Raw genomic sequence first — 13780 nt, forward strand, 5'->3', positions numbered from 1 at the left:
AGTAGCTGTGCTCCTTGTCAGCCTGTCTCGCTCCGACTGCTGCACTAAACGCTTTACTGATGAGCGATAGATTTGGTTAAATACTGGGATAATTGCTAGCTACAGCATCCAGCTCTCTTTTAATGCCTTGTACAACATCTGTATTAGCTCTTGCCTGAGGCTATTTGTGGTTTCTGCAGGGAAGAAGGCATGTACGTTCAATTACATTGTTCTCCTTAGGGTTTTGAAATGCAATTGTTGCAGAGCTAAACAGCCTATAATAAATTATATTTCCTTTCTCCCTAACCTGTTGAAATGCAGGAGACATGCAAGTGCCACAGCTGCTTTCTGCTTGTAAGTGACATTTTGTTAGTCTGTCCTACCGAGAACATATAGAGAGCTATTTAGGCAAAGTGTTTTTTCGCTTGAAAAATGGAAAAAATGCCAGACTTGTCTTGCTGTGCTGGTGAACTTGTTTTGCATGCTGTCAAAGCATTTGCCTCCCTTCACTGCTTCTACACGTGTAAGTAAATTCATGTACAAATGCATACTTGTGCTCTTGGTACATAAGCAGAATAGGACTCTGGCTCTCCCCTCTGTCATTACAAAGGTGACAGTGTTTCCATTAACATTTTAGTGCTGTCCGTGTTTTTAAGGAGGAGAACTGCTGAGTCTTGGGTGGTTTCTATCAGGGTGGGTGCCAGCAGGCTCCCGCTGCACCACCCCTGCCCAGCCGTAGCTTAGCTGTGGGTTGCAGAGCATCTTCGGTCGGCGTGGTGGCACAAACACGGCAGCATCACACCAGGAACACACCAGCGGCTCCTCTGCTGCAAAGGGGTCTGAAACGAGACATGAGAACAGCTGGAAGCATCTGTGCTCAAATCGGATGTGTTACATCTCGCTTCAAAAATGTTTGAAAGGCACTTGCTGGGGAGGGATGTTTATTTTTGAAATACACTTCTCTTAACAATCTGATAAGATCTGGAGGTTAGTTTTAAAGTGTCTTCAGAACTGACCCTTCATTTTTGTTTCATTGCAACACCTGTTCGAGGAAGAATGGAAGCCGAGTTAACCATATATATTGGCCTCCCTGTGGAGCAGTTAGGAGTTAAACAAAAAAATTGTGAATTTGTTTCTTCTTAAAGATAGGGATTTAACATTTTTTCATCTATTTGCTGTCTTTTTGTAATTGGCAATGCAAGTTTTAAAGGTCTGTGCCTGATGTTTATCTCACAGTATCTATTAAGTCAGTTAAGCTTCACTGGTAGAAGATTTGTATAAGGTCTGAATCAGACCCTATATGCTGTTTATTTACCCCACGCATGGCACTAATCATGTCTTAGACTGCTGAAAGTAAAAGGGTGGTTTTAGTCCAGTTTGTCACTGGTTTTGTTTCGTTTCTGGACAGGAAAGAAAAAGAAAAATCAATGAGCTTGCTTTCTTGTTAATCTATAAATCATTTTCCCTTTCAAATTCTAGCTCAGAGCAGTTGCAGACACCGCAATGAGTGTTTTATTTTCTCACTCTGAAATAACTGTTTACACTACATTTCTTTTAGCAGATTTTTGTATTAGTTTTTAGCTGTATAAAACACATTTTGATAAATTTCAGTCTGAGACAGATTTGAGCTAGCTGTGTATCCTTAAATGCAGTGTAAAACCTCCTAAATACTCTAAAACAAATTGTCATTCATCTCAGTTTTCACTGTCTCCTCTCTCTAATAAATATGAACTAGTCCATAAAGCTGTTGCTACCAACTGTGTCAAACAGCTCTTGCTTCTGCACTTCCCTGAGTCACAAGTATTTACAGAACTTTTACTTTTGTTGATTGAGTCTCAGCTTTTTTCCAAGGCATCAGTGCTGCATATGGGCTTGAGCCAACAGAGTCTGCCTCAGAGTGAAACAACACTGACTGGTGGAGAGGGGTCTGCTGTATTGCTGTTACATGGATATTTCTGCAGGGACTAACCCAAAGGAATCTAACTGCATAAACAGTTACGGCTGTGGAGAGAGGAATGTGGGTTAGCCCATAGTTTTAAAGAAATTACCTCGCCTCAGTTGTGGAGCTGACCCCTGTGCCTCTAACTGTACTGCTTGGGTCACTTAATCTGCTTTTCTTGCTGCATTCAGCTGCTGTGTTGGCCAGCTACATGTGTGGAGAGTGAAAGAGATGCCTGCCCACCTGTCCCATCCTCTGAGGAAGGATAGAAACCTTTCTTAACCCTGAACAGGGCCAGGGACTGAGTTGTTCTGCTTGGCGAAATCTCCTGCAGCCACTGCTCTCTGCCCTCTTCACCTTCTCATGTCTATGGTGGGTTGCAGCAGGGCTGTATGATCAGCAGAGGATGAGCTTCACTTTTTGCTTCCCTTCTCTCCTCCCTGCCTCCCCTTGGAGTGGGCCACTGGACCAGAGGAACCTGTCTTAAAATTTCCTCTGTAACAGATTACTATAGTAAAATTTTTATTGTCTTCCAATTTATTTGTTTATTTTAGTTTTAGATTTAAGTTTTATCTTCCTGGCATCAGGAAGGTAACAAGCAAGAGCAGGGGAAGCACATGTTGAAATTGGTCAGTTACAGTTGTGCCCATTCCATTGACCTTAGTAAGGAAAGGTGGCACAAAGCCACTGAAGGCACCTGGTATTCTCGTAGGAAACTAAAATGACCAAGCTTTATAGACCCTGTTGGCCCCCAAGATGTAAGCTGTTAGCTGTGATCTCAGGGGGGCTGCTTCTGTTAGGATCCTGAGGAAAGTCCTGGACACTGGTGGGTTGAATATCCCACCAGGTCTGTGTTACCACAGCTGTAGAAGTCACCAGGACCTCCTGAGCCTGGGGAAGTGCCCCTGGCAGCAGCAGCAGCAGCATCATTAGGCAAAGCCTGTGCCCTCCAGCTCCTGGCACACAGTCAGCCAGAGGCTGGCCCTTCACCTCTGAGCAGGACCAGCATCCTGTGTTTCACAGTCTGCATTTAATGCTGCTGCTGTTTTTGTGGAAATAAATATAACACACTGGGTCTGTCTTCAGCCTAATGTTGTGTGAAGCTTCATTTAACTTATTTGACTACCTCAAAAATGTTTTGTGTTTGGTTTTTGTCCCTGTTTTCTCAAGTATTGTGACTTATTACTGTGAGGTTCCTAAACTTTAGAGGGCATAAATCTCACTTTAAAATAAGTATCAGCATTTTTACTCTATTCATGCATATAGCCACCTTGTACTGGGTATTTCATCAATACTTATTGAACCATTTTACTGCAACTCTGCTTGACTTGCTTCCACATTATTGTTAATATTAAAAATTGTAATGCCACGGTAGTATTAAGTCACTTTAAAGCCTTCTGAACTATTTAAACTGCAGATTCATTTAAATTGTGAGCTTTAAGGCTGCTTCTTTCTTCCAACTTGTTCAGTTTTGAGCACAGCTCTTAGTGAGTGCAGTCTTGCTCATGATGAAGTCAGTGAGAGACTTCGGGCTTCACTTGCAGGAAGAGGGGTGACCAGAATTCGCATTTACATTTATGTGGCTAGTCCTGGTTTTGCATAAACTATGATTCCTTTTTTTTTTTTTTTTCCTGATATGGTAGTGAGGATTAACAGCCTTTCTGACAGAGAGCAGTCATTCAGCCAAAAGAGTGTTGTGTTTGGATTTCTGTGTGGAATACCAAAAAGTTATATGTTACTATTGAAGCTTTTTTAGGATTCAAATTTCTTTCCTACAAGGGAGAAACCTTGTGCCTTTTTTTTGTCTCGCCATGTATTCTGCTGCTTGATAACATTATCCTGAACCTTGAGCACACTCTTTCCTTTAAATTTACCATTGCTTTTAAATAAAAGAAAAACAAAGCATTTTCTTGCTGCAGCTATTGTAAACGGCGGTGCATTTTCTAGGCAGAACAACTGAAGCTTCTAGAGGTAGTTATTTGCAAGGAACTTCTTGTTTAGACAGGTTTAAATACATATACCAAGCAAAATAAAGGCAACTATGTTTGAATAATGCCCTGAAGCAGATGAGGAGTAGGGGTCTCCTGTGTTGCACTGCAGATTAGCATGTGAGGTCTTTCCTCAAAAGTAGGAGCAGCCCTCTCATCTGTCTGTCTGCACCTTGCAGTGTCAGCAGGCATCCCAAGAAGGAGCAGCAGGCATGTCCTCATGTCCCTTCCTTCTCATCTGCTGCTGTACAATGGCTCTGTTAAGTGTGTGTGACTACATTAACACTGGTTAACACCAGCTGGGGATGCCCATGTCAGTCACCCCCGTATGCCATAATTAGTGGGTTAGGTAATGTGTGGGAAAGCCTGTGTTGTCAGTGGAGAAGAGGCAGACCCCAAAGGAGATGTCTCTGTAAAAAGCAGTCTCCATAAAATTAGTGTGAGGTGCCCAAGTGATGCCTGAGCAGACTGTAGGGTGCAGAGAGAGGATACTGTGTTCTCTTTTTTCAGAGGTGGTTGGAAATTGTTCTGATAAAAACTTCTCATTGGAAAAAATCCAACCCGGTGACTTTTTTTGCTGAAATCACAATTTTCACAAAACTCACAGTGGAATAAGTGCAGAATTTAGCTGGATACGTGCCTTCTTTCCTCAATAGGCTCTCATGGATGGTGAGTCCCTTTGTCCAGCCCGGAAAAGAGAGCCTTGCAATATTTCTTATAAAAAGCTTACAAGAAAGATGGGGACAGACTTTTTAGAGGGGCCTGTTGCAACAGAAGGGGTCATGCTTTAAAACTAAAAGAGGGTAGTTTCAGACTAGATACAAGGAAGAAATTTTTTTATAATGAGGGCAGTGAAAGTCTAGAACAGCTTTCCCAAAGAGGCTGTAGGTACTCCAGGGAGACATGCAGGCTCAGGTGAGACAGAGCTCTGAGTAACCTCATAGAGTTGAAGGCGTCCCTGAGAATTACAGGAGGTACAACTAGATGAGATTTAAAGGTGCCTTCCAACTCAAAACTATTCTACGATTCCTACCCCTAGATCTGGAGTTGTAGGCAGTTCTGTTGTTGTTTCTGCCTTGCCACCTGTCACCACTTGAACAGGAGGGACTAGAGAGGAGCGGTTTTGGATTCTGAGAGGGGCAGAAGGCAATGGAGGAATCTATTCCTTACTATTTCCCAGGTTGTGGGTTGTAGCCAAGGTTGTGGGTTCCATCCCTGTATGGGCGATGACCAATTATTCTGGTTTGGGAGTTTTGTTACATTAAAAAAGAAAAAGAAAAACCAAAACAAACCAACAAACAAAACCAAACCAGACTTGTTTTTCAAAAAAGATGGTTCTTTTCATGGATCTTTGGTCACCCAAAGGTGACGAAACAGGGGAAGCATGTGAAGTGCTGAGACCCATGCCTTGCTGCTGCACTCGGCAGTGGGGACACCCTAGAGTGTCTGAAGCCTTCTGGCCCTGTAGTACAGCAGTTTTGTGCAAAACCAGTCCTGGCAGGATAAAGTGCCCAGAATAAATATTTGGTCATGTGCACCAGCATCTGGCAAGGTAATCAGATACTTTCCATGAGAGATTATTGATACACGTGTGTTTTAATCATGATGTTAAAACAGTTTTTAATTACTGTAGGAGTAAGACAAGGGGTCCAAAAAGTTGATTTGAAGTCTTTTTTTTCACTGAGCTGCCTCTGTCTTTTGCCAGTTTTCTGAGTACAACACACCAAGGACATCTTTTTTTCCCTGCAGAATCAGCCTCTGATGTTGTATGTGGAATGGAGGAGTAGAATCTGACCTCCAGGAGTAAAGAGATGAAAGGTCCCAGCTTTGTCACAGCCTTGTTATGTGACAAAGCAAATCACTTTGTTCCTCTGAGATTCCCTGCTGCTCCTCAGCGGGTGGCAGATCTCCAAATAGTCCCATCCTTCACAGCCACTTTTTTATGTGCCTTTCTTGGAAATCAATGCCTCCTCATATGTTTCCATGGCTGCTCTCTAATCTTGAATCTTGAAATGGTTTGGATTTGTTTTTGTTTTTCATTCGAAAGCATTGTTGGTTTGTTGGCATATAGTTTGGGGCACAGCTGTGAAAACTGTTGGGTCTGCCCTGTCATGGCATGAATGTCACTATGAATGTCTGAGGAAAGCAGGGATCTCCAGACTTAGGTCTACTGGTAGTCATAACAGAGAGTCATCATAGCCTGAAGGAGAGGCATCTTCTCAGCACTGGCAAAATGAAAGAGTCTGCATGTTCAGAATTAATTCTTCGGTGTAATTCCCAGTGTTTCTGAGCAAATATGTCTGTGCACAGGGCAGTGCAGGGTTTAATGTAAGTGACTGGAGAATGGTATGGAAGGAAAAGAGGGAGGCCTTTGACATTTTGTCGTAATGCCTTTTCTTTGTAGTGTTACTACCAGGTTAAAAATACCTCCTGTCTATTACCTTGTCTAAGTTCTTTTGTGGTGCTGAGGTCGTCATGCTTCTTGTGTAGTCATGCGCAATGTGTACACTTAGAGATGACCCAAACCCCCCCTCTACATAAGAATATGTTTTACCTTGTTATCCAGCAATGGGAAATGTCTGCTTTACACTGTGATGTCCCACTCCTGGAGACTGTTTCACTTCATGTCTTCCAAAACAGGAAATGTTTTTTTGAAACCTTTAAAATCATGTCCTCTTATGGATAGAACTAGCTATCAGGGTTCCTGGCACGGGAATATAGACTGGAGAGCTTTCTGCAGAGTTGTACTGGTTTGTACCTTGCTGAGTGCTGGACCAGGGAGAGTAAGAATTTCTGGTGAATACCTTGCACAGGAGATAAATAACTATGCTCTTCTGACAACCCAAACACAATCTTGAACCAGCTAAACTTTATGCACTGCCTTCCAGTTATTATAAGCAAGGGCACTCATCTCAGCACACCTGTACCTCCTGAAGTTTTTCTGAGACTTTTCACCCTCTGCCTTTCCTAGCCTGCAGCGGTGACATCAAGTTAGCTGCAGAATGTGGTAATTAGCAGAATGTTGGTCCATCAGTACTTCTCTGCCTTGGATGGTGTCTGCCAAACATGTAGGGCATGGTTTTAATCCAGGTTTTGGATTCTCAGAAAAAAAATATCCTTCCTGAATGTTGTCTTTGCATTGTCCCTATCTTGGTGGGTGAGAAGTGGAAAGCCTGGTTTGATTGTTTCACATATTATTGTAAGACAGTTTACAACCAGTGGTGTCAGAGTTCAACAAGAGTGTATTTTCTTCATCTTCTGGTTTCTTATTACATCAGTTATAGCCCAGCCCTCTCAGATGCTAGGAGTACAAGCATGAACTGGAAAAGAATGAGATTATCTGTGATAAAGCTTTCTGAATAAAGACCTCCATTCAGATCTTTACCTTTTATCCCAAGTTTCCAATGCCAAGGCTTAATGCTATTTAAAAATACACAATGAATGTACCCTACTGTGGGCATCCAAGATAATCCTAATTGCATTAACTGTTAGTGAGAAGGGTAGATGTTTGAGAAGGAGGAAAGGGCTTTACTGTGAAATAGTATAGCTGTGTTAAGAGGCACAGATGGGACATGTTTTCTATTCCAGATTCTTTGCCTTGTTTCTAGTTTTGTGTCAGCAGGTCAGCGCATTGCTTGTGAAACTTCTTGTCAGCAGGGAAATATCCATTAACATATCTTTCTAGAAGAGGACTGGCTGCCCCTGTGTTAATAACATGAAAAGCAGAAAAGGAGCACTATGTCTGGTTTTTTTGTGCAGTGGTCTACATTATGGTCATCACAGAGCAGACCAGAACATATTGATCAAACCAAAAATTTCAAAGACAGGTCAGCTGGTGTTTGTAATATATGGAGTTTAAGGCAGATCAATGGCTGAGTTTAAATTAGCCCCTTGTTATGGTTTGGTATCAGCCTTCCTGTTACACTGATGTCTTACTCTCTGCTGTGTATAATAACATGCTTCTGAGAAGCCTGCTAAGAAGCTATATTGTGTTGAGCAGAAACCCCTGGCTTCAGGTGGGCTTCCAAAATTTGTCCACATGGTAGCTGTTACATGGTCCAGGGCTGTGATGAGGCCTGAGGGATGGGAGGATAATGATAATCAATGCAGAGTATTTTTAGCACATTTATGCACTTGCAAATCTTGGCAGGAATTCTCCATCAGCAGGAATTATTTAATCCTGAGCAGGAGATGTGAAGAAGGAGACAGCAATATGAGGTTTTTTAGGTTAGTTTGCACAGAGTAGAAGCAAAAGAACTAAAAGATCTTGAGGATTCACTGAGTGTGACCATCCTTCAGAAACATGAGTTACTGCATCTTTAGAAAATTTGAATCTTTCGTGTTCAAAGGAAATCTTGAAAACACAGATGATGAAAATTTGTCTCTTAATTTCCTCGAATCTTTGCAGCTTCTGTGTGGCTTTGTACAGGAACCACTGAGCCACAGGCTTGTGACTGCTGATGACTTAGATCTGCATAGGCAGAACACCAGAGTATGTGGCTGATTGCATGGCTGGTTTGTGAAGAACTGCCAGCCTGCTACTGGCACTGTTTTTTCCACTCTAGTATGAGTAAGTAGTCCTCCATCTTTTCAAACAGTGCGTTCACATGGGAACTAATCACATGGGAGATTTAGTGGAATTATTTTTTCTTTTTGATTTTTTGTTAATTAACTCTGTGCTTATAAGAGCTGAACGTTTGGCAACTTAGAGTTAAGCACTCCAAGGCTGAGAGGCAGCTGAATCAAAATTGCTTAATTGCTTAGGAGAACTTAGATTGGACTTTTTGCATGTGTTTACATTGAGATTTCATCTTTCACATCTTATCAAAATACACATCAAGGTCAGAACACACCTTGGCACTCTTGTTGGCACCTAGTGCTTTCTCCACAATAGGAAAATCATGGGTTTCTCTTTTTTTTTTCTTTTTTTTGGTCAGCAGCTACTTTTTTTTTTTTTTTTTTCAGTGCTCTGTGGGTTTTTTTGCCTTATGCTTTGTAAGGTGGCTGCTGTTTGTGTGCTCAGTAGACTGTTTGCTGACAGTGGGTGACAGAATTAGCCCCCCCATCTGAGCAGTGGAGTGGCAGGGTACCATTACCTTGGGCAGAAACTGGGCAGTGTTTTAAAAGTGAAATGCCTACGGTATTTCTAGGCCACTAAACCAAGCTTCTTCCAGAGCATTGCTGGACACCCCACTACATCCAGTGGCAGCACCAAAAGGACGAGTTGGTGCCAGTCCTTCAGATGGTACCTGGGGAGAGTGACACCACCATGGTCTCTAATTGCACCCTTTGTGCAGGTAGCATGGCTTGCTTCTTGGTTTGACTGCCACAAGTTTCCCAGGCATTACAGTTTTTCAAGATGCTTCATACAGAATCTGTGGAGCCTGGAGTGGAAGTCACTGCTTGCTTGAACAGCATCCATTTCCAAGTGGTATTTGCAAAGGGAAAATGCTTTGGCTATAGAGGAGAAGGTACCATAAAAAGCTGTTCCTCTCCACCCTCACAGCAGAAACCCAGGCATGCTTCACTGATGCTCCAGTGCCCTCGAGCTGCCAGCAAAGGTCTGGTTCCACTCCACTTCATCCTGCATGTGTGGGTGTGCTGGGGAGGAGTGCCCAGGCCTTGACAGCAGGTGGGACTGGCATGCTGAGTCTTACTTCCCTTTTCCCTGAAAAAGAAGGTGAAAGAGTTTTTAAAAATTGATTGTACCCCTGTCACAGTCCGATATTAGCCACTGTGCATGCACACACTACAGACTGCAAAGTAACCAGGTTTATGGTTCGAACGAATTACTATGGTTTATTTCAGGGAAAAAATTACACCACTTTTGAAAGGAGTCTTAGGAAGGAGTTCATAGTGGGAGGGAAACAGGGAAAACAGGTTTTTTAAAGCAATTAATCACCCTGGAGAAAGGGCTATTAAGAAAGAACGATTAAAGGTCTTATTCACTCTCCCAAGAAAGTCTCCATCGGCCACCGGTGGGGGTGCTGCTGTCCATGCTGCTCTCTGCTGCTTCTCCTCTTCCTCTCTCCTCGTTTCTTCTCTCCCTCTCTCCTTGCTTCTTCTGTCATTTTGCCCCTCTGTCCTCTGACTTTTTACATAGTAAACTATACATAGTAAAAAGTTTCTTCTTGCCAGAGGTTGCAAGCTGGTAAAAGCGGGTCTTTCCCTTGTGTTCAGGTTTCCTGGAATTCTTGTATTTCCTACCAATTTGCATTACTAATAAGTCTGGCAGCTTATAAGCATTTTGTCTTTACAATCCTGACAAAGGAGGTGGGGGGTCTGTTGATGAGTTTTGGATGGCGGAAATGAGTTTGATACATTTTAAACAGTGTAAACAGAACCGGGGAGCCAAGCTTTTGTGGGTTCAAGTCTGATACATTTTAACAGAGTAAAATAAGATCTGAAGCCAGGGGCTTGCTGAATCAAGAGGCAATTTTTGCTATTTTCAATGTATCCACATTACAACTTCTCATTTTTAAATCCTTAAAGATTGCTCCTTACTGATAGTTTAATAGTTTTTTTTAAATGTAAAGTCAGAAAAGTATTTACTTCTCAAGCATGAGTATCCTTCTGCTTTTGTGCTTCACTGAAAATGTATTATTCTTTTCAGTCCATTGAATTCCAGGGATCACTCATGTTAAAAGTCAATGCTATTTCCAGTGTCAGAAGATGTAAGGTTTTGTGTTTACGGTTGGAATACTTCCTCACTTCTATTCCTGTGTGATATTAGCCAAAAACTTTTCAGATCCATATTGTTCACAAGTATTTGGTGCTTCCCAAGGGTGAAATATAATTAGATAACGGAATAGTCTTTAAAAACTGCCACAGTCCCTATTCTGGTACTGTTATTTACACAGATAAGGGCTCTGTAACTACAGTGGGAGGATCAGCTGCAAGACTCAAACAAATGAAACTCATAGACATAAAGTAAGAAGAACATGATTTTTGTTTCTTTGAACTTGGAACTTCTACATTTTATTGCTGTCTGATTAAAAACACTGGAATGGAATTGCTCTATTCCTTTTTTGCTGCCTTTTTACAACTGCATGTCCTAATCCAAGTATATTGGCTCTTATTACTGCCCTTGCACCTTCCCCCTGTGCCTTGCTTGAAGTCGAAGTCTGTCTGAGTGAGCAGTGCAGACTTGGATACAAGAGTAGCATCCTGATCTGATAGAGATAATGTCTTGGTAGTGCCAGATTCCATCTAAACTTCGCGTGGCTCTAGTTACATACCTCTGTGCACATTCAGATCCTAGCATGTACAGCCCAACTTGTCTTACTGTCAAAACTGTGATCAGTTTGGATGTCAGTGGAAAAGCAACCCATGTTAGTTAGGTTAGATCAGTGCTTCAGACCCTAAGGTGATCTGTGAGATCAAGCGGTTGGTGACTAGAACTGTTTCTTATGTGAGGACACTTTCTATTTGAAGTTTGATTGGGATGTTTGATGGTTTGTGAGAAATGTTGGAAGTTTGGTGGAGCTCTACTGGTCCAGAAGGATTAGGAGAAACTGCTTGAGGTGCTAAGGAATACTTAAGGGTTTCTGTCTACTAAACAAGCTGTCCTCTGTGTCATTACCCAGGGTTTGTACTAAATTAATGTAGAATTGCTGAAAAAATAGATCCTAAAAACAAAGCGGCAGATTTGTTGTCATAGGGCTTTAACAGCCATGCTGTAGCTTTTTGGGTGGTTTTTCTGTTGGATTCTTTCAATTTAGGAAAAACCTTTCTGTGAGTTTGTCATAGAGATTTAAGGATCTCGGTATTTAAAAATGGGCCTTTCCACCACTCCAGACACATGCACACAAAAAATGTAAGCAAATCCTTTGAAATACATAGGCTTATTTCCCATTTGGCTACTCAGGAGCAAACAAAAAAATTATCCCACTTCAACTGCAGTTGCTTCCTTCACACGCCCGTCCTGGACCCTGGAAATACAGACACGCTCAGCATGTCGTCAATCTTAAAACGTTGGGTTTCGCTAAATCAGAATAGAATAGGCTTCAGAGTTAAGAGAGCTCAGCCCTTGAACAAGCCAGCCCTGTTGAAACCACACTGCTTTTGCAGGGTGATGTTAGAACATTACTTGTTGCTTGCATGCATTAGAGACTTGCATGAAATCAAGGAGCAAGATTCTTCAATGTCAAAAATGGACAAAACTTGCTGAAGGTAGTGGAAATTGCTGTAATTTAGTCACATGAAAAGCAGGTGAAAATAATGCAGGAGAACTCAACTCCATAATGTCTTTCCCATTCCTTGGTAATCAGTGTTGTATTTAAAATAAAGACAAATCAGGAATTTGAACTGCAAAGGGCAATCACTGCAGAAACATGTTACTACCTAAATGGGATGCAGGTGTTTTTTCAAGACAGTGTTTCTCATTTTCTCAGTGATGGGGTAAACCCAAGTGGCTGCTGCTTGCACTCCTTGAATCCCACTGGATTTGCCTGGCCATTGAAGTCTGGCCTGACCTTTTTCATTGAACTTCAGACGTGCTAGAACTCCCTGGAGTCTCCAGGCATCCTGAGCTCGAGCATGGAGGAGCTGCTCGCTTCGGCACAGTGATGCTGGCGGGGGGACAAATTAAGCCTCAACTCCTGTGTTCCTTGTTCTTGCACGGTTGTACTAGATTCATCATGGCTTCTGAAAACCAAGCTCAGGTTGTAAACAATATTCTTTTTTAAAAGATCACAGCCTGGTAATACTCTCCACTAAACAGTAAAATCCCCAGAACATAATAAGTATTGATGATTAAAGTGTCAGGGGCCCATGGAGCTCCTGCTGTGATTTAGTTCCCTCCGACTGCCTCAACTACTGATGCATTTTGCTAATTACATCATAGATTTTCCTATTGATGAACAGAATCTGAATTAACAGGGGAAGCTCTAATGTTACCCTTTCACTATTATTGTTGTACAAGAAGCCGTGGCAGATGCTGGCAGTTAGTTACACAAACATTAGTATTAACGATTGGCCATTTGGAATTGGTGACAAACTGCCGCCCGCCGGAATCCTGAGCCTGAAACCAATCAGGAAGTTAATGAGGAGAGAAATTACCACTGCAGCTTCCCCTTAATTGTATTCACGGTAGGCAGGAAGGGAGTGTTCAGAGTGGTTCTCAACTCATCTAAGGTTAGGAAGGTCAGAGAACCTCTTGCTTGGTTTTTGTATCTGTTGAAATGTTGCAACCGTTCCTAGCACTGTATTAGTTTTAAATTCTCTAATACTTGTCCTTAACCTCTGGCTGCGTGAGCCAGGGCCTTAGGCCCACAGGCAGGTTAGTTTCACGTGTGTGGAAGTGTGGCAGCCCCCAGACCTGAAGTTGTTTTCCTTCATCGTTATTCCCTCTGCGTTCACCTTGGCCCGAGGAGGGAGAGCGGCACCACACCGGGCAGGATGGTACAAACCCTCTTCCCGGGGAGAGGAAACCCGCCTGGGACCCCTCTGGTCGGAAAGCCTCTGTGTGTGCTGGAGGATTGTCTAAGGCGCTCTGTTCTTTTTTCTCTTCCCCAATTCGCAGTGTTTTCGCCACCCAGCAGCCAAGACTCCGGCCTGGGGTGCCTGTCCAGCAACGAGAGCACCAAGGGGGAGCTGGAGTGCGAGCCCCCCCCGGAGCCCGGCGCCTTCGCGGTGAGCCCCGTCCTGGAGGGCGGCGAGTAGGCTCGTCTCGGCGGTGCTCGCCCGGGGCAGAGCGTGCAGCAGCGTTCATGTTTTGCTTGTTCTGCTTAGGGGTTGCGAGGGGGGGTGGGGGGACAAGTTTGGTTTCTTCTTTCCAGGTGCGGGGCGGGATGCCGGCTTCCCCGTGACCGGCGCGGGTAGGGGGCAGCCCCGGGGCGCTGCCAGCCGCTCTCCGGGCCGGCTGCAACCTCCC

General features: G+C 43.1%; 1 protein-coding gene across 1 annotated transcript in view; it reads left to right on the forward strand.

The window, feature by feature from the left end:
• Window positions 1–13569, forward strand: part of DMRT1 (doublesex and mab-3 related transcription factor 1) — a 56052-nt gene extending 42483 nt beyond the window's left edge. Inside the window, exon 5 of the mRNA XM_030467499.1 lies at window positions 13430–13569. Coding sequence (XP_030323359.1) covers window positions 13430–13569 — 140 coding nt within the window. The remainder of the gene's footprint in view (window positions 1–13429) is intronic.
• The last annotated feature ends 211 nt before the right edge of the window (window positions 13570–13780 follow it).

Source organism: Calypte anna, chromosome Z, assembly GCF_003957555.1.
Source record: "Calypte anna isolate BGI_N300 chromosome Z, bCalAnn1_v1.p, whole genome shotgun sequence".
Taxonomy (NCBI): domain Eukaryota; kingdom Metazoa; phylum Chordata; class Aves; order Apodiformes; family Trochilidae; genus Calypte; species Calypte anna.